The 23843-nt window shown below is 41.1% G+C and overlaps 1 protein-coding gene across 6 annotated transcripts in view; it reads left to right on the forward strand.

The window, feature by feature from the left end:
- VEZT (vezatin, adherens junctions transmembrane protein) overlaps positions 1 to 23843 on the forward strand; it is a 76053-nt gene that overhangs the window by 36238 nt on the left and 15972 nt on the right. For 4 of the 6 annotated variants that reach the window (XR_009550880.1, XM_060195552.1, XM_060195554.1 and 1 more), the window contains exons 3-6: positions 1600 to 1686; positions 7522 to 7697; positions 13471 to 13746; positions 20604 to 20753. Coding sequence is in view for 5 of the 6 variants with exons in the window: in XM_060195552.1 (XP_060051535.1) it covers positions 1600 to 1686; positions 7522 to 7697; positions 13471 to 13746; positions 20604 to 20753 (689 nt within the window). In the remaining variant the exon portion in view is untranslated. The remainder of the gene's footprint in view (positions 1 to 1599; positions 1687 to 7521; positions 7698 to 13470; positions 13747 to 20603; positions 20754 to 23843) is intronic. The other 2 variants (XM_060195553.1, XM_007523192.2) reach the window with 1 other exon arrangement.

Consider the following 23843-nt stretch of genomic DNA (forward strand, 5'->3'; position numbering starts at 1 on the left):
AGGATCCCGGTTCGAGCCCCTGGCTCCCCACCTGCAGGGTGAACAAGCAGTGAAGCAGGTCTGCAGGTGTCTGTCTTTCTCTCCCCCTCTTTGCCTTCCCCTACTTTCGATTTCTCTCTGTCCTATCCAACAACGACGACAGCAATAATAACAGTAATAATGAAGATAAACAACAAGAGCACCAAAAGGGGAAAAATTAAAAAATAAAACTTTTCGACTTTAGTATCATGGAAGGAAATGTTCTTGTTATTTGATATTTGAGAACTGGGACATCCTGTGGTGTTCATTTTGAAGTCTCTTCACATTAACATAGATCATAATCAAGATATACTGCATCAGGATAACATTAAAATAAATTGTTGTTGTTAATAAGAGAGAGAGGTGTGGAGAAGCAGTACCCCTCTGGCACATGAGGTGCCATGGGTTAAATGTACAACCTCATGCCTGCAAGTCCTGTGCTTTCCTGCAGTGCAGCTTTCCCTACTGTTAGGATAACTTTTGTCTGTTAAAAAAAACAAACAAACAAACTTTCCAGACCCCAGAGATGTCTCACCATGTGAAGTACATGCCTCACTATAGATGAACCCAGTGAGAGGACCAGAGGCAGCCCCGGGGAGCTTTGTGGGTGGTGGGCTTAGCTTTGGGGCAGCCTCAGACCCCTGGTTCAATCTCTAACACGGTATTCAAATAAGTGACTGACAAGTTTCCAGAACCATGGAAGTGGCTTGGTGGTAGGATGCAGGACTTACACCCACAAGACCCTACATCTGACCCACAGCATTGAATGGAGCTGGAGCAGAGCCCTGCTGAATCTCTTTCTTTCATGAAATAAGTAAATCTTTTTTTCTTTTAAATCAGGTTTCCAGATCATGTCCCAAGTGTTCTGAATCAGAACCCTCAGATTAGGAGCCCAGGGTTATGTTTTAACTACAATCACTAGATAGTCTGGGAAGATTATACAAAAAGACTTTAATGTCTGAGGCTCTGAGGTCCCAAGTTCAATCTCCAGCACCACCATAAGCCAGATCTGAGCAGTGCTCTAGTCTTTATCTCTGTTTCTCTTTGTATCTCTCCTCTCATTAAAATAATTAAAGGGGGCTAGGCGGTAGAGCACTGGGTTAAGCGCACATAGTACGAAGCTCTAGGACCATTGCAAAGATGCCGGTTTGAACCCCAGTTCCCCACCTACAGGGGGGTCGCTTCACAACCAGTGAAGCAGGTCTGCAGGTGTCTGTCTTTCTCTCTCTGCCTCTATCTTCCCTTCCCCTCTCAATTTCTCTCTGTCCTATCCAATAAAATGAAGGAAAAAAAAAATTTCACCAAGAGAGGTGAATTTTTGTAGTGGCAGCACCAAGCCCCAGTGATTACCCTGGAAGCAAAAATAAAATAAAATAATAAAATAAAACTACTAGGTGATTCTGATGGACGGGTCAAATGGAGAACTGAAAGGAGATATACTGACAAAGCATATGTGGTCTGGATTTTTTTTTTTTTCTGATAAAATTTCTGTTAATTAGTAGTGACAGTGACTTAGTAGAAAAATTTCTGCTGTTTAGCTGTGATCTAATAATGCTATGCGATGTCATTCATTTCCTCTAGCAAAACATCCTGTTAAAAGCAAGTGAGACTATCAGAAGCTGGATTTTTTCTCAGTGCAATAGGAAAGATGACTTACTTCACAAGTTGGTAAGTGTCCGGTCCACTTCTTTTCAGGTCGAAGTTCATTAGTGATAGAGCAGTGAACCAGACCTTGTTCTGCTACTGCGTTAAACAGTGATCGATTTCAGTTAGAGTTTGCCTCCCTTATTCATTCTTTATGTCTCCTTCCTTCCTCCCTCCTTCCTTCTGTTGTGTTTTATTTTTTTATGTTTCTCAACCAGAGCACTACTGAGCCCTGGCTTCTGGTGGTTCTGGGGATTGAACCTGATACCCTTTGATGTCTTGGGCATAATAGTCTTTTGCATCTTTAGGTTAGTGAAGTGTCTTGTCATCTTCGTAGAATATCATCTCAATCCATGTGGAGCCATCTTCATTCCGCAGTGATGCTAGGACTGTGGTATTTAGAATCGTATACCTTTTCTGCACTTTAATCATAGCCTTCATAGTCCTAATCTTTTCATTTTGGTTTTCTTGTCGTTAGCGATATACATATTATGTTATGAAATACCAACTACTGTTGTTTACATTGTAGCAAGCACAAACCTAAAAAAAGTTAAAAGGGACGGGCGGTAGCACAGCAGGTTAAGTTGCACATAGCATGAAGTGCAAGGACCGGAGTAAGGATCTGGTTCCAGCCCCCGGCTCCCCACCTGCAGGGGGGTCACTTCACAGGCGGTGAAGCAGGTCTGCAGGTGTCTGTCTTTCTCTCCTCCTCTCTGTCTTCCCCTCCTCTCTCAACTTCTCTCTGTCCTATCCGACAACAGTAACAACAAGGACAACAAAATGGGGGGAAAATGGTGTCCAGGAGCAGTGAATTTGTAATGTAGGCACTGGGCCCTAGCGATAACACTGGAGACAAAAAAAAAAAAAAATTTGCTAGTAAGAGAATAGGAATTGCCCTGTTGACTTCTGGAATGAGATTGGTTGACCCCTTTAACATTATTGTATATGTGATATTATTTGTATATATAGGTGACTATAGGTTAATAGTTTGTCACAGTCTTGTGTCATATATTCCCAATGGTGTTAAGATTGCCCCAAAACACTTTAGTTTGGGGGAAGTTATATCAGAGGTTTTAAGACAGTTCTAATGCCAAGGGGTGGTGTTTTAACTGACACCAGGATTGTTGGGGCTCAGTGCCAGCACTACAAATCCACCTCTCCTGGAAGCCAAATTTTCTTTTTTTTTAATTGTTTATTTTTTCTTTCTATTTTGTTTGATAGGACAGAGAGAAATTGAGAGGGGTGAGGGAAATAGAGATGACATGAGAAAGATAGACACCTGCAGATCTGCTCCACCACATGTAAAGCGTGCCCTCTGCAGATGAGGAGGGGGGTCTTGAACCTCAGTCCTTGCATTGGTAGCATGTGCAATCAATTGGGTATGCCACTAGCTGGCTCCTCTGCCATTCTTTTTCATTAGTTTTTTTTTTTTTTTTCCTTCTCTGTCATGCTTGATCTTCATTTTAGTTATACTGCTTTAGACATATCCTTATATGGATACACAGAAGTTTTATGAAAGTTATTATTTTAAGCTTTTGTAACAAAAGCTTAAATTAAAACTTGTATTGGACTATGGCTTGGTCTGATGAGGGGAATCCAAACCAAATAGGGCGGCTAATATGTGAAGATTTATTTTAAAGATCACTTTAAAAGTTACCGTGCTCTGCCTCCTGCACCAAACAGTAATTAAGTCCATTGTACCATCCTCTCTTGATGCATTTGGGTGTGACATCAAATAGTGACGTGGTTGCTGGTGTCAGAGCCAGGAGTGTAAGGAAAGAAGCAGCAGTGCAAAGAGCAAACAGTGAGGTGCTGCAGAAGCGCACAGGGACGCACAGCAGATGGCAGGAAAAGTCAGCCCAAAGCGGCGATGCAGAGACCAGGATGACCAAGAAAATGATTCATAGAAAAAACACGAGGGGGCCGGGTGGTGGCGCACCTGGCTGAGCGCACACGTTACAATGTGCAAGGACCCGGGTTCGAGCCCCCCAGTCCCCACCTGCAGGGGGAAAGCTTCACAAGTGATGAAACAGTGCTGCAGGTATCTCTCTGTCTCTCTTCCTCTCTATTCCCTCTTGATTTCTGGCTGTCTCTATGCAATAAATAAAAATCAAAAGGTAATAAAAAAAAAAAAAGAAAGAAAAACGAGTAAAATGATGTGTGAGCTACAATCAAGAAGACATGTAGTCATAGGCTGATGTACGTACGCATCATGGCATTCCCACATAAGTTACCGGTAAGGTCATCTAGGATGTGGTGGGAATTGTGCAAAGCTGTACCCCTCTCATCCTATGACTTTGTCAGTGTTTCTTTTTTATAAATAAAATTTAAAAAAATCTCACCTAGGACTGGAGCATATTGTGTCAAGAATGTGTAACTGATTAAGAACAAACCCTAAATCTAGGGACTCGGGCGGTAGCACAGCGGGTTAAGTGCATGTGATGCAAAGCGCAAGGACCTGTGTAAGGATCCCGGTTCGAGCCCCCAGCTCCCCCCCCACCTGCAGGGGAGTCGCTTCACAGGTGGTGAAGCAGATCTGCAGGTGTCTGTCTTTCTCTCCTCTGTCTTCTCCTCCTTTCTCCATTTCTCTCTGTCCTATCCAACAATAAATGACATCAATAACAACAATAATAACTACAACAATAAAACAAGGGCAACAAAAGGGAAAATAAATAAATATTTTTTTTAAATCCTAAATCTAAATAGTTTTACTTTAACGGCTAAATGCTTTGCCCATTACAAGTTCTCTTTATTTTTAATATACAGTAGGGCCAGTGTACATAAGCATCATACAAAGAAAAGAAAATCCTTTCAGTCTTCTAATCAAGCAGACTACGTACAGAGAAACAGAACTGACTTGCAAGTCCTTGGGGTTTAAAATCAGAAGTCTAGCTGGGTTGAGGCTAAAATGTGCTGAAACCTATCTTGCAAAATGTGCCCTTGTGAAAACAAATTGTGTATGTCAGTATCTCTTCTATAAAATGATAGTGGAAGGGGCCCTGGGTTGCGGTGCACCCAGTTAAGCACCCATGTCACCAGGTGCCAAGGACCCAGGTTTGAGTCCCACTTTCCACCTGCAGTGGGTCTGCTTCACAAGCAGTGAAGCAGTTCTGCATGTGTCTTTCTCTCCCTCTGTATCCCTATCCTCTCTCAATTTCTCTCTGTCCTGTCTAATAATATTTTCTTCTTTTTAAATATTTGTTTATGTATTTATATATATTTTGCCTCCATTGCTGAGGCTCGCTGCCTGCACTACAAATTCACTGCTCCTGGAGGCCATTTTCCCCCATTTTGTTGCGCTTGCTGTTATGATTGTTATTGTCGTTATTGCTGTTGGACAGGACAGAGAGAAATCGAGAGAGGAGGGGAAGACAGAGAGATTTAGGTGGGAAGCCGGGGCCTCAGACTGGGATCCTTAGGTGGGTCCTTGTGCTTTGTGCCATGTGTGCTGAACCCGCTGTACCACCACGCAGCCCCTAATGGGAAAGTTTTTATTCTGCCCTTTCTCAGTCTTCCAGCTCTTCATCTGGGCAGTTCTTATTCATCTTTTATAACTCAGCTCAGGAAGTACCTCATTTTCTTATTATGACCTCATTGTGAGTTTGGGACCCACTGTTCCATTTTCATAATACCCTGGATATGCCTTATAGCATTACTTTGGACAATATTTTGTAAATTTTTCAATACCGTCTTGCCTTCTTTTCACTCTTTACATTAAACTGTGAAACTCCTTTACAAAGTAGACACTTCCTAAATCATATGTTAGTATTTAAATTCTCCTTTTTCACCCCCAAACTGCTGTTTATAGACTGCAATATTAATATTTTTATCATTTGAAGAATGACTGCAGTGGGCAGGGGTAGAATAGCATAATGGTTATGCAAACAGACTGTCATGCCTGAGGCTTCGAAGTCCCATGTTCAATCCCCTGCACCACCGTAAACCAGAGCTGATCAGTGCTCTGGTAAAAAAAATTTAAAAAAGAATGACTGTAGTTTGGGGGGCTAGGCCTCAGCGCACATGGCACGAAGCTCAAGGACCCATGTAAGGATCTGGGTTGGAGCCCAGGGCACCACACCTGCAGGGTGGTAACTTCAAAGGCAGTGAAGCAGGACTGCAGGTGTCTGTCTATCTTTCTCTCCCTCTCTGTCTTCCCCTCCTCTCTCCATTTCTCTCTGTCCTATCCAACAACAACAACATCAGTGACAACAATCACAATCATAACAACAACAAGGGCAACAAAAATGGGAAAAAATGGCCTCCAGGAGCAGTGAATTTGTAGGGCAGGCAATGAGCCCCAGGAGCAGTAACCCCAAAGGCGAAAAAAAAATATATATATATATGTAGTTTGAAGAGATATTATGGAGTTTTAGATGTTAGTGCTAAGATTACTGTCTAGAACTCAAGACTGCCTTCCTGCGGCAGCCATACTTAGCCCAAATACTAGGGCCATTGAGCACTCGTTAATCGCTCCCGCTGAATATCATCTTCTTCTTCCCTCAAGGTCTCCTATTCAACACATGCTTTGCTATTTTATAACTTGTGTGAGTTTACTTATTTATTTTTAATGATTTTGTATCTTACCTCTCCTAAACACCTACGGGATCTGTGGCGAACTCATCTTTATGTCCACATCACCCAGACCCCATAGACAGTGCTTGCTTGCAAAGAGAAGACAAAAAGCTGCTCTGAAGTCACAGGCTATGGTAGCAAAAGAGCGAGAGGAATTCTGTGCCCTGGCCAAGGGAAAGAGGAAGGAGAGACGCAAAACGGAGGCTAGTCAGGAAGAAATACTGACCGTGAGTGTATCATAGTCATCCCTCGTAATTCCTAGGTAGTGGTTAACTCTGAGTCTTTCAGTTCTTGATGTAGATTTCATATTGCTTTAGAATTAAAGTTAGAATTCTGTAGTTTAGTTTTTTTAAATTATGTTGTTTTGCTTTAGTTTGTTAAGAAAAAGTTTTAAAAAAAAACACAAACAAGTAGACATTTATGGGGAGTCAGGCAAGGTTAAGCCACATGGCACAAAGCGGTAGGGCCGGTCTAAGGACCCCAGTTCGAGCTCCCAGCTCCCCACCTGCAGGGGGGTCACTTCACAGGTGGTGAAGCAGGTCTGCAGATGTCTGTCTTTCCTCCTCTCTGTCTTCCCCTTCCTCTCTCTATTTCTCTCTGTCCTATCATACAATGACGACATCAATAACTATAACAATAAAACAATAAGGGCAACAAAAGGGAATAAAAAAATAAATAAATAAGTAGACATTTATTTGTCTTATTCATCTTTTTATGTCCTTGGTGTAAAGCACGCTGCATTTACTTAATATATTTATGGTATTCCTTGATAAATGGATAAAAGATAAAGAATAAATGAACTGCTGTAAAGCATTTTGTAAACTATAAAGTTCTGTGCACAAATCAGTGTGGTTTTACATCCCATAATGATGTAATTCTACTTTCTGAATGTCTCTGTGTAGGCCTTGGTCCTACTGATGTGATTCTTAGAGACTTACTATGTTGTTACAGTGCCCAGCATTCTATGTCACAGAATTATATTTCCCCTTAACTTACTTAGACTTCATTAGACAGGGCTATTCTGTAATGACTTTACATCTCACTATTAACATTTTATATTTCACATATGAAGGCTCAAAATGTCTGCCTCAATCTTTGTTTCACATTTGCAGTGAAAAAAAAAAAAAAACACAACCCTATGCGTCATACTTTAGATTGAACTATTGTTGCCTCTTGAGTCTACACTGAAAAGCAATACCTCTGAGCCTTATTAACATATCAGGAGTTTAGCATCAAATAAAGAATTATGATGTCCTAATACCTCTCTTCCTGTCTTCTGATGGCAAGGATATTGGATTCCGACTTGACTCACTACATACCATCCTGCAACAGGAAGTCCTATTACAAGAGGATGTGGAGCTGATTGAGCTGCTTGATCCCAGTATCCTGTCTACAGGGCAACCTCAACAACAGGAAAATGGACACCTTCCAACACTGCGCTCCCTGGCAACCCCTAATATTTGGTACTGCCCAGAAAACATCTATCCTTGGCTTCATACAAAGGATTAGAATAGGAAACTTGTCATTATGCTCTCCTTTGTAAAGACATTATAAACTCCATAGTTTCCATAGTTACGTTGTAATTAATGTAGTGGCAGGTCAGAGGTTAATAGGAATACTTTTTATTTTTTTATTTTTTTTACCAGAGCACTGCTCAGCCCTGGTTTATAGTGGTGCAGGGGGACTGAATTTGGAACTGAGTCTGTTTGCATAGCCATTATGCTATCTACCCCCAAGAATACATTTCTAAAGTAATACTATTTAAAGTGAAACTAATGGTGCAAAGCGCAAGGACCGATGTAAGGATCCCGGTTCGAACCCCCGGCTCCCCACCTGCAGGGGAGTCGCTTCCCAGGCGGTGAAGCAGGTCTGCAGGTGTCTGTCTTTCTCTCCCTGTCTGTGTCTTCCCCTTCTCTCTCCATTTCTCTCTGTCCTATCCAACAACAATAATAATAACTACAACAATAAAACAACAAGGGCAGCAAAAGGGAATAAATAAATATTACAAGAAAAAAAAAGTGAAATTAGAGGGGCCAGGTGGTAGAGGGCTCTGGGTAGAGCAGACATGTTACAATGTGTAGCGCCTAAGTTCAAGCCCCTGGTCCCCACCTGCACAGGTGAAGGTTCCTGAGCAGTGAAGCAAAGTTGCAGTTGCCTCTTTTCTCTCCATCTCTCTCTCTCTTTTCAAATTTACTAGGTAGAAACAGAAATTGAGAAGGGAAGGGGAGACAGAGAGAAAAAGAGACAAAGAAAGACACCGGGAGCTCTGCTTCACCACTTAGGAGACTTTTCCTCTTCTCCATCTGCCCCATCCCTCTCGATTTGTCTCTATCCAGTAAATAAATAAATAAGTAAAGTATAATGCAGAAGGATGAAACTAGAAAATCTGATTGGATTTTCCACACTTTGAATTACTAATGAACTATTCCAACAACCCTACAAAAAGGTGTAGCATTTTGCCACTCCCCCCCATCCCAAATCTCTCTTACATGTATGCAGTCAGATTTCTCTAGTTCGTTGTGTGTGTTTTTTTTTTTAATTTTTTAATATTTATTTTCCCTTTTGTTGCCCTTCTTTTTTTTATTGTTGTTGTTGTTATTGATGTCGTCATTGTTGGATAGGACAGAGAGAAATGGAAAGAGGAGGGGAAGACAGAAGGAGAGAGACAGACACCTGCAGACCTGCTTCACCGCCTGTGAAGCGCCTCCCCTGCAGGTGGGGAGCCGGGGGCTCAAACCAGGATCCTTACTCAGGTCCTTGCGCACTTGCACCACATGCACTTAACCTGCTGGCTGCTGCCCCACTTCCTCGTTGTACTTTCATAATTAATAGATTACATCATAGACAAACTGTAGAGACATCAAGGATAGGCAAGGACATGGTAGTAAATGGTTGCAAGTTACTTTTTTGCTGAAGAGATCTTAAAGAACACAGTCTCATAATTATTAGTATCCTTAAATTTCTCCACCATTTGAAGTATCTGGATTTTATGCAGTTCTATACCATAATCTATTAAAAAAGTAATTAAAGAGGATTAGGGAATATATGTATAATATATATATATATTAACAATATACATATCCTCATATTTTTCTTTTATTATCTTTATTCGATAGAGAGCCAGAAACTGAGAGGAAGAGAAGAGAGGGAAAAGGAAGAAAGACACCTGGTAGTTGGGTGGTAGCGCAGTGGGTTAAGTGCACGTGGCACAACGCGCAAGGACCCGGGTTTGAGCCCCCAGCTCCCCACCTGCAGGGGAGTCGTCACGTAAGTTGTGAAGTAGGTCTATAGGAGTCTTTCTCTCTCCCTCTGTCTTCCCTTTCTCTTTCCATTTCTCTCTCTGCTACCTAACAATGACGACGTCAATAACAACAATAACTACAACAATAAAAAATAACAAGGACAACAAAAGGGAAAATAAATACATATTTAAAAATTAAAAAGAAAAAAAAGAAAGAAAGATACCTGTAGCACTGCTTCACCACTTGTGAAGCTTTCCCTCTGAACTCCGGTCCTTTTGAACTGTAACATGTGTTCAACCAGGGGCACCTCACCCAGTCCCTATTACCCTCTTATTTTAAAATATGTGTTTATTAAATGACTTGAATCATTGAACTGTTTCAGGTACATTCTGAGAATTTGTCTCTCTTTTCTGTCACACTGGAAAATGTTTCATATTATTACAAATAGACTACTATGTTTTTCATACCTGTTGTCACTCAGATACCATCCTGATGAAGTAAACTAAATATATATATAAAGTAATTGAAGGAACTGCTAGGAATAACTCACCATAGGCCTTAAGAACCTTACAGTTTTACATTCACACTTTCTCTGGCTAATTATAAATATAAGTACTTATCATTAAGCAGCTATGGGTTCCATAAATACTGTCAGACCTTGCTACTAATACTTACAAGTATATAGTGAGATTGCTTTGTGCTACTGCCATTACCATCCAAAAGTGAAGGATTAAAAAAATTTTTTTAATCAAACATGCTAAAGGAAGTTAGGGTAGCTAATCTTTATGAACAAGCATTTTTATGTTTTTGTTCTTTTGGTTATTTTTGTAGTTTGTGCCTATCTTCCTTCAGACATTGTTTTTTTTCCTTTTTTTTTAAATTTTTTTAAAAATTTCTTTATTGGGGAATTAATGTTTGACATTCAACAGTAAATACAATAGTTTGTACACGCATAACATTCCCCAGTTTCCCATTTAACAATACAACCCCCACTAGGTCCTCTGTCATCCTTCTTGTATCTGTATTCTCCCCACCCACCCACCCAGCCCAGAGTCTTTTACTTTGGTGCAATACGCCAATTCCAGTTCAGGTTCGACTTGTGTTTTTTTTTTTCCTTCTGATCTTGTTTTTCAACTTCTGCCTGAGAGTGAGATCAACCCATTTTCATCCTTCAGTTTCTGACTTATTTCACTTAACATGATTTTTTCAAGGTCTATCCAAGATCGGCTGAAAACGGTGAAGTCACCATTTTTTACAGCTGAGTAGTATTCCATTGTGTATATAGACCACAACTTGCTCAGCCACTCATCTGTTGTTGGACACCTGGGTTGCTTCCAGGTTTTGGCTATTACAAATTGTGCTGCCAAGAACATATGTGTACACAGATCTTTTTGGATGGATGTGTTGGGTTCCTTAGGATCTATCCCCAGGAGAGGAATTGCAGGATCATAGGGTAGGTCCATTTCTAGCCTTCTGAGAATTCTACAGACTGCTCTCCACAGGGGTTGGACCAATTGACATTCCCACCAGCAGTGAAGGAGGGTTCCTTTGACCCCACACCCTCTCCAGCATTTGCTGCTGTTACCTTTTCTGCTGTATGACATTCTCACAGGAGTGAAGTGGTATCTCATTGTTGACTTTATCTGCATTTCTCTGACAATCAGAGACTTGGAGCATTTTTCCATGTGTTTCTCAGCCTTTTGGATCTCTTCTGTGGTGAATATTCTGTCCAAGTCCTCCCCCCATTTTTGGATGGGGTTATTTGTTGTCTTGTTGTTGAGTCTGGCAAGCTCTTTATATATGTTAGTTATTAAACTCTTATCTGATGTATGGCATGTAAAGATCTTCTCCCATTCTGTGAGGGGTCTCTTGGTTTGGGTAGTGGTTTCTTTTGCTGTGCAGAAGCTTTTTAATTTGATGTAGTCCCATAGGTTTATACTTGCCTTAGTCTTCTTTGTAATTGGATTCGTTTCATTGAAGATGTCTTTAAAATTTATGCGGAAAAGAGTTCTGCCAATATTTTCCTCTAAGTATCTGATAGTTTGTGGTCTAACATCCAAGTCCTTGATCCACTTGGAATTTACTTTTGTATTTGGTGAAATACAGTGATTCAGTTTCATTCTTCTGCATGTTTCAACCCATTGTTCCAACACCATTTGTTGAAGAGACTCTCCTTTCCCCATTTAATAGTCTGGGCCCCTTTGTCAAAGTTTAGATGTCCATAGGTTGATTTTTTTTTTTTAATATCTTCAGACATAGGGTGCACAAGGAGACCTGGGTTCGAGCCCCTGGTCTCCATCTGCAGGGGGAAAGCTTTTGTGAGTGGTGAAGCAGGGCTGCAGTGTTTGTCTGTCTCTCTCCCTTTCTGTCTCCCCTCCTCCTCTCAATTTCTGGCTGTCTATCCAATAAATAAATAAAGATAATTTTAAAAGCTTATAATCTTAAAAGAAAGAAATGGAGGGAGGAAGAGAAGGATGTCTTGTGTTCGTGGGTCAGAATAAAAAATATTGTTAAGGGGAACCGGGCAGTGGAGCGGGAGGTTAAGCGCAGGTGGCGCAAAGTGCAAGGACCAGCTTAAGGATCCAGGTTTGAGCCCCTGGCTTCCCACCTGTAGGGGATTCGCTTCACAGGTGGTGAGCAGGCCTGCAGATGTCTATCTTTCTCTCCCCCTCTCTGTCTTTCCCTCCTCTCTCCATTTCTCTCTGTCTTATCCAACAGCAACAACAGCAATAATGACAACAGTAATGACTATAACAACAATAAAAACAACAACAAGGCTAACAAAAAGAAAATAAATAAATATTTTAAAAATAAAAATATATATATTGTTAAAGCAGTCATTGTACCTAGAGTAATCTATAAATTCAGTGCAATCCCTATAAAAATTTCAGTGACATTCTTCAAGGAAATTAAACAATAATAAAAAATTTCCTTTAACCGCCCAACAAAGAAAAAATAATAAAAAATTAAAATATCTTCAGATATTTCTTTCCTATAGCTACTTCTTATATCTAAACATACTTTTTTCATCAGAGCCTCCATATTTGTAATTGATCTACTCAATAAACTTTTAAAATCTATATTTTGACATCAGTCAAAATTGTATAAAAGTGCAGACGGGTGGTGGCGCACCTGGTTGAGTGCACATGTTACTGTGCACAAGGACTCAGGTTCAAGCCCCTGGTCCCCACCTGCAGGGGGAAAGCTTTGCAAGTGGTGAAGCAGGGCTGCAGGTGTCTCTGTCTCTCTTCCTGTCTATCTCCTCCCTCCCCTCTCAATTTCTGACTGTTTCTATCTAATAAAGATAATAAAGTTTAAAAAATATTTATATAAAATATAAGTCAGCCTATGATATATATGAACATTAAATGACTATTCAAAGTTCATCAGGAGTTTATATTTTAATACTTAAGCACAATTGTGTTTACATTAGTTTTTTTTTTAACTATTTCACATTACATTTTTTTTCCATTTTTTTTTCCCTTTTGTTGCCCTTGTTTTTTTATTGTTGTTGTTATTGATGCCGTCATTGTTAGATAGGAAGAGAGAAATGGAGAGAGGAGGGGAAGACAGAGAGTGGGAGAGAAAGACAGACACCTGCAGACCTGCTTCACTGCCTGTGAAGCGACTCCACTGCAGGTGGGGAGCTGGGGCCTCGAACCGGGATCCTTATGCCGGTCCCTGCCCTTTGCACCACATGCGCTTAACCCACTGCGCCACAACCCGACTCCCACATTACATTTTTTTTAATTCCCTTTTCACAAAGGTAGAGTTTTACCAGTTTTATTACAAGTAAAGTTTCCGTTGTTTGTGTGTATGAGAGAGACAAAGCGTCTCCCCTCTCCTCCACGGTATGTGGTGCCAGGGACTGAACTGAGCCTATCACTTCACACATGCCGGGCATCTCCGCAGCTCACACTTGCTTTTCTTGACTAGAGCAACGCATACTTTATAGTCTAACAGATCTCTCCTTTTCTTGGTTTATCTCTTCTAGGGAGGCCTCACTTCTATTTGCCTTCATTAGTTTGCTGGTTATGCTTCCCAGTTGGTGGATGATGTCTTCCTGGCTAATATGGGGAATGATTCTGTCTGTTTATCTGATCATAAGAGCTTTGCGATTATGGAGGACAGCCAAACTCCAGGTGACCCTGAAAAAATACAACATCCATCTAGAGGATACAGCGGCAAGTAGCCGGGCTTTTACTAGCCTTGTGAGGAGAGCTTTACGCCTCATTCAAGAAACTGAAGTCATTTCCAGGGGATTTACACTGTGAGTTCATGTTTCATTTCATTTTATTATTATTATTATTATTATTATTATTATTATTAGCCTCCAAGGTTATTGCTGGGGCTTGGTGCCTGCACCATGAAACCACTGCTCCTGGAGGCCATTTTTGTTGCCCTTGTTGCACTTGTTGTAGTTTTTATTGTTATTGTTGTCATAGCTGTTGCTGTTGTTGGATAGGACAGAGAGAAATGGAGAGAGGAGGGGAAGACAGAGAGGGGGAAAGACAGACACCTGCAGGCCTGCTTCACCGCCTGTGAAGAGACTCCCCTGCAGGTGGGGAGCCGGGGGCTCAAATCGGGGGTTTTCGCCACGTGCGCTTAACCCGCTGTGCTACTGCCCGACTCCCTTTTCATTTTATTTTTAAACCATTGATTTTCACTATATAGTTAAAATACCTGTTTTCATTTCTGTACTACATTAACAGGCAGTAGTAGATTCGGTCTGGCAAAATAGCACATTTGGATAGTATACTGCTTTGCCATGTGCTTGATCCAGGTTTGAGCCTTGGTGCTAATGATCTCTTTTCTTTCTGTCTCTGTGGTTTTTGTTTTGTTTTTTTTAACCAGAGCACTGTTCAGCTCTGGTTTGTGGTGGTGTGGGGGCTTGAATGAACCTGGGTCTTTGGAGCCTCAGGCATGAGAATCTCTTTGCAGGAACATTATGCCAACTACTCCAGCCCTTCTGTGTCTTGATGTCTGTCTATATCTGAAAAAGTCAGCCTGGAGTGGTGAAGCCCTGAAGATGATCCTCTCTCCCAAAGAAGGAACATAATAGTTTCCTCTTTAGTACTTATTAAAACCCAGTAGCTACTAAGGGGAGGAATAAGAACATCCTAGACTAGATTGAACAGGTGGCCCCATTCCGCCTATCTACTTTGAGACGTCAAAACACTGGAGCATCATGTTACTTCTGTGTTTAGCATGTGATTATATGAAACAATGGAGAGAGGATACTTAACACTGAACTTCAGATGCAGTCGTGACACAGTAAATAGTTGTTTCCTTTACTTCTGGTCAGATGCTCTCTTTGCTCAGTTCAAATATGTAAATCGGCCATTAAATAATTTTTTAAATTCTTGCCATATATCAATAGTTTCTTTAGGTAAATATTAGCACATATTATGGTATTGATAATCACAGAATATTACACATACAGTGATTTTCCACTTCCCTGTGAGAAATGCTTGTAAATCGAACTGTAAATTTATTAAGCTGCAAGATATATTTATTCTGTTATTTAAGGGAAAATTATATTGGTTGAGCACCAACTATATTTATGTGTCATGGCGGGCAACTTAGCATACAGCTAAAGTCACGTGCAAAGACAAAGAAAAGAATGAGTCTATTCTATCTAACTTCAAAGCCTATTTCTGTAGTTCACAGTGCCAGGTAAACACTGTCAGGCAGTGTATGTACTATATTTAATAACTCGTGCCCTTTGTGACCTGTGGGTGGAATAAAGTAAGTATATGTTAAAAAGCAATTAGTACTCTTAATTATTTGTATGCGGAAAATGATGAAAAGGGGGAGAAGAAGAACCTTTGATAGTCATCCTACCATTCTGTTTTGCGCTAGAATTGTACTTCCACAATCTTGACATGAACCGCGTATCTGGAAAAAATCATACAACAGTGGGAAAATTTCCAGTAGTCATCTCATTCCTCTCTGGTGTGTTCTAGAATAGTGCTTAGGGGATGAATCTATATGTGGAAAACTGATCAATTTTACGCATGTATAGACTGCTGTATATCACTGCTGACTGTAAACCATTAATCCCCTCAATAAAGAATAAAAATTTAAAAAGAGTAGCGCGTAGGCCATTTCCCCCAAGAATGCTCGCAAACGGTGCTTGCCCCACAGTGCTTTCCCCAAGATAACAGCATTTACCTCAAGATGCTGCGGAGTTTGCAGTCCTGACCGGATCCCAAAGTCTGCCTGCAACACTGCATTGTATCACTCTAGCATATTGACTTTGGAAACAATGTGGAGTCAGAGTTTGCAGTCCTGACCTGATCCCAAAGTCTGCCTGCAACACCGCATTGTATTGCTCTAGCATATTGACTTTGGAAACAAAAGACATCATTCTGTTGATAGCATTCTGTTTTTATTAGTGATATTCTGAATATCTTAATAGTAATTCTCAATCCCTGAAAATGTTCAGTTCTAGAAAATACAACATTCCTACATGTGACTTTAACACCATTCATTCTGATCCAAAATTCATTTGAATTCATCAAACTTGATGAGTCTATTTTTTTTTTTAATGTTCACATCAACAATCAGTCATATTTGTTTCAGCCTTAAAGAGCATGTTTATGTAAGGGCTGCACTGTTTTTTTTTCCTGAAAAGGATTAAACAATCCCATTATATAAGAGATTTGTAACTTTTTTCTGCTGGATTGAAAATGTAACAGTATTCAGTGTCTATTAATTTTTGCCCTTCTGTTTTAGCTGAAGTCCCCTTTTGTTGGTAGAACATAGTAAGTATCTGATTGCTTAAGTAGTGACTCCTTTCTCTTGTGGACTTGCACAGCATTATATTCGGGGAAATCTCTGCTTAATTAAAATAGCTACTGGTTCAATTCCTGCTGAGATATGTATAGCGGATTCTGTGCCATTTGTCACTGCCCAGTTCTTACACCCACACTTTGGCATGAAGAGCTAGCATGGGCCAGTTAGGCCTGCTTCACTGCTGGATTATTAGTTTCCTCGAGACACAGACAAACTTAAAGCATGTTAGGAAAAAAAAAAGTGCTTCATTTCACATCATTTAACAATAACGGACTGAAAAGAATTATAAAGAGTAAGTCTTCATCATATTTTGAAAATAATTTTAGCTTTTAAAACTCATCTGGGAAAGCAAAGCACAACTTTACCATATATCGAAAACACAAGCAAGGTTTTTTTTCTGTCTCATCTTCTCCACTCTAGCAAATAATTTTTAAAAAATATTTGTTTATTTATTTTTGCCTCTAGGGCTATTGCTGGTGCTTGGTGTCTGCACTACAAACCCACTGCTTCTGACAGCTATTTTTCTTTTCTTTTTAAAAAATATTTATTTATTCATCCATTCCCTTTTGTTGCCCTTGTTGTTTTACTGTTGTCGTTATTATTGTTATTATTGCCGTCATCATTGTTAGATAGGACAGAGAGAAATGGAGAGAAGAGAAGGGGAGACAGAGAGGGGCAGAAAAAGACAGACGCCTGCAGCTCTGCTTAACCGCATGTGAAGCGACCCCCTTGCTGGTGGGGAGTCGGGGGCTCGAACCAGGATCCTTCTTCCGGTTCTTTTGCTTTGCGCCACCTGCTATTTATTTATTTTAATGAAAGAGAGATACAGAGAGACCAGAGCACTGTTCAGCTCTGGCTTATGGTTAATGGTGGTGCTGGGAATTGAACCTAGAACATCAGAACCTCAGGCACGAGTCTTTTGCATAACTACTACGCTGTCTTCGCAACCCACTAACAAATAATTTACCCCTTCTTTGCCTCATTCCCTTATTTTACAATAAACCAGTCAGTCTTCTTCCTTCTTTAAAAATTGAGAGTTAGGGGAGTCTGGTGGTAGCGTAGCGGGTTATGTGCAGGTGGCACAAAGTGCAAGGACCGGCATAAAGGATGCCAATTCGAGCCCTTGGCTCCCCACCTGCAGGGGAGTTGCTTTACAAGCGGTGAAGCAGGTCTGCAGGTGTCTATTTTTCTCTCCCCCTCTCTGTCTTCCCCTCCTTTCTTGACTCTCTGTCCTATCCAACATCGACAACATCAATAACAACAACAATAACTACAACAAAAAAAAAAAGGTCAACAAAAGGGAATAAATAAATAAGTTGAGAGTTAGGTAGATATTTTTAATAGATTTGTTTAAAGTATAAGAAATGCACAAATTGGGGTCGGGCGGTGGCGCAGTGGGTTAAGCGCATGTGGCGCAAAGCGCAGGGACCGGCGTAAGGATCACGGTTCGAGCCCCCCGGCTCCCCACCTGCAGGGGAGTCGCTTCACAGGCTGTGAAGCAGGTCTGCAGGTGTCTGTCTTTCTCTCCCCTTCTCTGTCTTCCCCTCCTCTCTCCATTTCTCTCTGTCCTATCCAACAACGAATTATGTCAACAAGGGCAATAATAATAGCCACAACGAAGCTACAACAAGGGCAACAAAAGGGGGAAAAAATGGCCTCCAGGAGCGGTGTATTCATGGTGCAGGCACCGAGCCCAGCAATAACCCTGGAGGAAGAAAAAAAAAGAAAAAGAAATGCACAAATTACACTGTTTTGTTATACTGTGGGTGGATGGGAGAATTAGGTAAATAAAAACTCTTATCCCATATATATGTAAAGGTAACCATTCATAAGCACAATACATTAAGTATCATTGTTAGAGTAGAAACTCCCCATTTCTCTTACAGAAAGTGCTGTGAAATATGCTTTCTGGGAGCGGGGTGGCAGCGCAGCGGGTTAAGCGCATGTGGCACAAAGCACAAGGACCAGCATAAGGATCCCGGTTCCAGGCCCCACTCCCCACCTGCAGGAGAGTCGCTTCACAGGTGGTGAAGCAGATCTGCAGGTGTCTATCTTTCTTTCCCCCTCTCTGTCTTCCCCATCTCCACTTTTCTCTGTCCTATCCAACAACGACGACATCAATAACAACAACAATAATAACTACAACAACAATAAAAAAACAATAAGGGCAACAAAAGGGAAAATAATTAAATATATATATGCTTCCTATTCAATAGTCTTGAGAGTAGCTAGGCTACTTACTAAACAGTAACCTTTACTTTGCCTTTCTGCTTGCTTGCCCTGTGGGCCACTGGCCCTGTAATCTTTCTGCACCCCCTACTTCGTTTTAAGTAGATAAGTGCTAGTAGCAGTAGGTGTGTAAGTCGTTTTACCCTACTTTTATGAATGTACAGAATGCCTTTTTTTTCTCGGCCCCCAGGGTTATTGCTGCCAGCACTACAAATCCACCACTCCTGGCAGCTATCTCCACCCCCCCTTTTTTCCTTTCAGTTATTAGATATGACAGAGAAATTGAGAAGAGAGAAAGGTAAACACTTGCAGGCCTGCTTCACTGCTCGTGAAACATCCCCCTGCAAGTGGGAAATGGGGCTTGAGCACTGTAGCATGTGCACTTACCCAGGTGTGCTACTGCAAGGCCCTGCCTTTTTTATACGTTGTTTGGTTGTTCTGTACAATTAACCAAGAACACCACAAGAGACTATAAAAAGATACTACTTCTTACATAAATATTCAGATATATCTTATATTTCAACTAAATATCATTGTTTCTCAAGATCAATGGAAGCCATGCTTTGAAGTCTTTAATTTTGTTTGTTTTTGTTTTAACCAGAGTGAATACTGCTCAGCTCTGGCATACGGAGGTGTTAGGGATTGAATCTGAGACATTAGAATCTCATGCATGAAGATCTTTTGCATAACTATTATACTATCACCACTGCTTTCTTTTTATTTATTTATTTATTTAAAAAAGGAGACATTAACAAAACCGTAGGATAAGAGGGGTACAACTCCACACAATTCCCACCACCAGAACTCTGTATCCCATTCCCTCCCCAGTAGCTTTCCTATTCTCTGTCCCTCTGGGAGTATGGACCCAGGGTCATTGTGGGTTGCAGAAGGTGGAAGGTCTGGCTTCTATAATTGCTTCCCCGCTGAACATGGGTGTTGACTGGTCGATCCATACTCCCAGTCTGCCTCTCTCTTTCCCTAGTAGGGTGGGTCTCTGGGGAAGCAGAGCTCCAGGACACATTGGTGGGGTCGTCTGTCCAGGGAAGTCTGGTCGGCATCATGCTGGCATCTGGAACCTGGTGGCTGAAAAGAGAGTTAACATATGAAGCCAAATAAATTATTGAACCATTATGGACCTGAAGGCTGGAATAGTGCAGATGAAGTGTTGGTGGTACTCACTGCAGACTTTTGTGTGCTTCTGCTTTCAGGTATATATTTTGCCCTGGTTTATGGACACGTGTGAACCTATGCTGTATCTCAGGGAACCTGGTCTATATCTAGGTTTGGGGACTTTATTGGGGAGTGAACCACCTGGGATGGAATTAGAGAATACTATGAAAGGAAAGGTCTCACCCGAGTGATGAAGCTAAAGGGTTGTCATCCCACACCTGAAGTCTCTGGACACAGTCTGAAGCAAAACATGCTGGGGTGGCACTTGTTGCGTTGATTAGGTTGTGATTGATGGATGCAATATTATTTGATATGAATTGAGAAAAGCATGCAGGAAAGTGCGCCCCACCCTAAGTTTCCAGGACTGGGGGAAATATAGGCTCTGTAGTGGAAATGTGAGGTTCCTGCTGTCTTACGGTTCAAGAAGACAGTGGGTAGTTATTGTTATCATCACATTATTTGGTAATTGGGTTAACTTTGAAAGGTCCCTTTGTTAGGGTTTGCTGTATAATACCCAGCATCTTGTATATAGCTGTGCCCACCACTGCTCTCTTAAAAAGTCTTTCTGTTAAAGAAGATGTATGTATGTATGTAAGTATGTGTTAATAAGAGAGAAGCAACCAGAGCATCACTGTGTCACCTGCTGTGCTGGGGATAAAACTTGGGACCTCCTGCTCTTACATCCAACTCTTTAGCCATTGTGCCATCTTCTGGTTCATTTAATTTTTGTCTGTTTATCTTTTTCCTGGTTGCTATGTCTGTCTTAGAAAAACGGCTTTTGATGAGACCTGAGTTAGAAGATTAATAATAATAATTTTATAATTAAAGTCATGGGAAAGGAGGTTTTTTTTGTAAGTTTAATGGAATTGTGGATTTAGGAAATAAAACTTTAGGACACCTGTACAGTTGTATCACATTTTACTTTTCAAGTTTGCTTGACAGGGTCAGTGCCGCTTGCTCATTTAATAAAGCCGGACAGCATCCCAGTCAGCATCTCAGTGGTCTTCGGAAAGCTGTTTACAGAACTGTAAGAGCCAACTTTCAAGCAGCAAGACTAGCCACCCTATATATGCTGAAAAAATATCCTTTTCTGCCTGTATGTAAGAATAAGCAATGTTGGGAGTCAGGCGGTAGGTAGTGCAGCGGGTTAAGCGCACGTGGCGCAAAGCGCAAGGACCGGCCTAAGGATCCCGGTTCGAGCCTCAGCTTCACAGGCGGTGAAGCAGGTCTGCAGGTGTCTGTCTTTCTCTCCACCTCTCTGTCTCCCCCCCCCCATTTCTCTCTGTCCTACTGTCCTATCCAACAATGTCAACACACTTGGTTGAGTGCACGTTACAGTGCATAAGGACCTGAGTTTGAGCCCCCAGTCCCTGGTTCACGGGGTGGGGGGTGGAGGGGGAAAGCTTTGCTAGCGGTGAAGCAGTGCTGCAGGGGTGAAGCAGTGCTGCAGGGGTCTCTCTGTCTCTCTGTCTCCCTTCCCTTCTGATGATTTCTGTATAAGTACCGCGCTAGACCGAGTGCGCCACTGGAGCTCTGTCTCCATGGTTTCTGGCTGTGTCTATCCAATAAATAAAGGTAATGATAATAAAAAAATTTTAAAGAAAGAGCAAGGTTTCCAGATCCTTGAATACACATACTGTGTATGTATATGCCCTGTAAAAGTTATCTCTAAACTGAGGTTGTCACTTTTGAAGCTAGTTGCAGTAGTATTCTATTTTCAAACTGGAAAAGCATTTTATGGGGAATGAAAGTAACAGACAGGAATAAAGTGATTCTGCTCTTGTGGCTCATTATTAACAAGGACAATTCTTGAAGCTCCTCCCTTTTCCAGCCCAGAGAATAAAATCAGAAGAACTTGGCTTTGCTCGATGTGACGTTTTTATTTTTATATTTATTTATTTATTTTTCTTTACCAGACCACTGCTTAGCTTTGATTTATGGTGGTGTGGGGGACTGAACCTGGGACTTTGGAGCCTCAGGCATGAAGGTCTCTTTACATAACCGTTATACTATTTACCCCTGCCCAGTCTGACTTTTTTTTTAAAAAAAAAAACTTCCAATTTAAAAAATATATATATGTCATGATATGGAAACAGGAAGTTATTTTCCTCTCAGAAAACAGAGGTTCTATAATCAGAATAAGTTTAAATTTTGACTATTTCATGTACTTCCTTGGTGATTTGAGCAAATTTCTTAAAACTGTACCTGCTTTACTAATTTAAAGATTGCAGTGTTTTCCTGACTACATTTTTCTGAAATAAAGATGACTAACTCAATAAAGTGCTTAAATACTGGCTAGTAGCCCTCAAAGACTGCACAAGAATATGTCTGTCACTTAAATTTTACTAAAGCAATAAAGCAGTTACCGGCCAAAAGAAAATGTATAAAACCTTTTCTTTTCTTTTTTTTTTTTTTTTTTTTTCTCCTCCAGGGTTATAGCTGGGCTCGGTGCCTGCACCATGAATCCTGGAGGCCATTTTTCCCCCCTTTTGTTGCCCTTGTTGTAGCTTCGTTGTGGTTATTATTATTATTGCCCTTGTTGACGCAGTTCGTTGTTGGATAGGACAGAGAAAAATGGAGAGAGGAGGGGAAGACAGAGAAGGGGAGAGAAAGACAGACACCTGCAGACCTGCTTCACCACCTGTGAAGTGACTCCCCTGCAGGTGGGGATCCGGGGGCTCGAACCGGGATCCCAACGCTGCTCCCTGCACTTTGTGCCACGTGCGCTTAACCCACTGCGCCACCGCCCGACCCCCTAAAACCTTTTCTGTTAAGATTTGCAGGTAAGATAAATCATGAGTATTGGAATTCAAAAAGTCTACTTTGCCACTTCTGTAGGCTAATTACTATGACAATGATAAAATGCTTAAAGTAGGGTGGGGGTAGACTGCATAATGGTTATGCAAACAGACTCTCATGCCTGAGGCTCCAGAGTCCCGGGTTCAATCCCCCCATCATTCCCTACATAAGCTAGAGCTATAAGCCCAGCTTTGGGGCGGGGGGGGGGGGGGGCATAAAATGCTTAAAGTACAGAATTTTGTATATTTTGTGTATTCTATCACAGCATCTTTCTAGCTAAACTTTCTATTTCAACTTTATAAGAAAACTAAATAAAATCTTCACTTTTATATGTGATTTACTTAATGTCACATACAGCTAGTAAGAGTCTTGACTGTACAGTTCACAACTTAAAAACTATATATATATAATATTACCTCCAGAAATTGAGAGGAAAAAGCATTGTATTTTTTAAATTTTGTGTATGTATTTGATAAAACAGAGAGAGAGGTCAGAGAGGGAGAGAGAGACACCTGTAACACTGCTTCACACTAGTGAGGCTTCCCTCCTGCAGGTGGTGACTGGGTGCTCCAGCCCGGACCCTTGAGCATGGTAGTGGGTGCGCTTAACCAGGTGCACCACTGCCTAGCCCTTTAAAAAAACATTTTGATGTAGGTACCAAAGGTACCTACAAAGGTACCAAATCAAACAGGAGTTAGTTTGAAATGGAAGAGTAGTTCCGTATGAAGAATGGGATGATACAATTCTTTATAAAAGCAATTATAGGTGGCCAAGTGGTAGACCGCCCAGATGAGTGCACGTTACTATGCTCAAGGAAATGGGTTTGAGACCTCGCTCTCCACCTGTAGGGGAGATGCTTCCTGAGCACTGAAGCAGGTCCTCAGGTGTCTGTCTTTCTCTCTCCCTCTCTTATCTCTCCCTCCCCTCTCAGCTTCTCTCTGTCTTGTCAAATAAAATAAAAAGGGGAAAGTGACCGTTAGGAGCAGTGGATTCAGCAGCAAGCCCCAGAGTAACAGCGTTGGCAATAATAATAACATAAAAAAATAAAAGCAATTACATGAGGGAAGAATCACTTAGTCACGACAGGAAGAGGAAAGCAGAAACAGAACAGTAGTCTTTATCAGACAAGTCAGGTAGAGCAGGCTTAATGTCACTTCCAGCAGCAGTACTTCAGATAATGGTCAGTGAAGGATGCCCTCTAGCATGTAGTCTGGGAGGTGAGAAGAGTGCTTATTAGTGGCCAGGAGATGTCTTAGCTGTGATGCAGTGATGTACGCATACCAATTCAAAAGTTACATGTGAAATATAGTTATTTCTGTAGTTTAGTATTTGTGAAAAGCTGATCTTTTAATTCTCTACACATAAGAGATG

Source organism: Erinaceus europaeus, chromosome 7, assembly GCF_950295315.1.
Source record: "Erinaceus europaeus chromosome 7, mEriEur2.1, whole genome shotgun sequence".
Classification (NCBI taxonomy): domain Eukaryota; kingdom Metazoa; phylum Chordata; class Mammalia; order Eulipotyphla; family Erinaceidae; genus Erinaceus; species Erinaceus europaeus.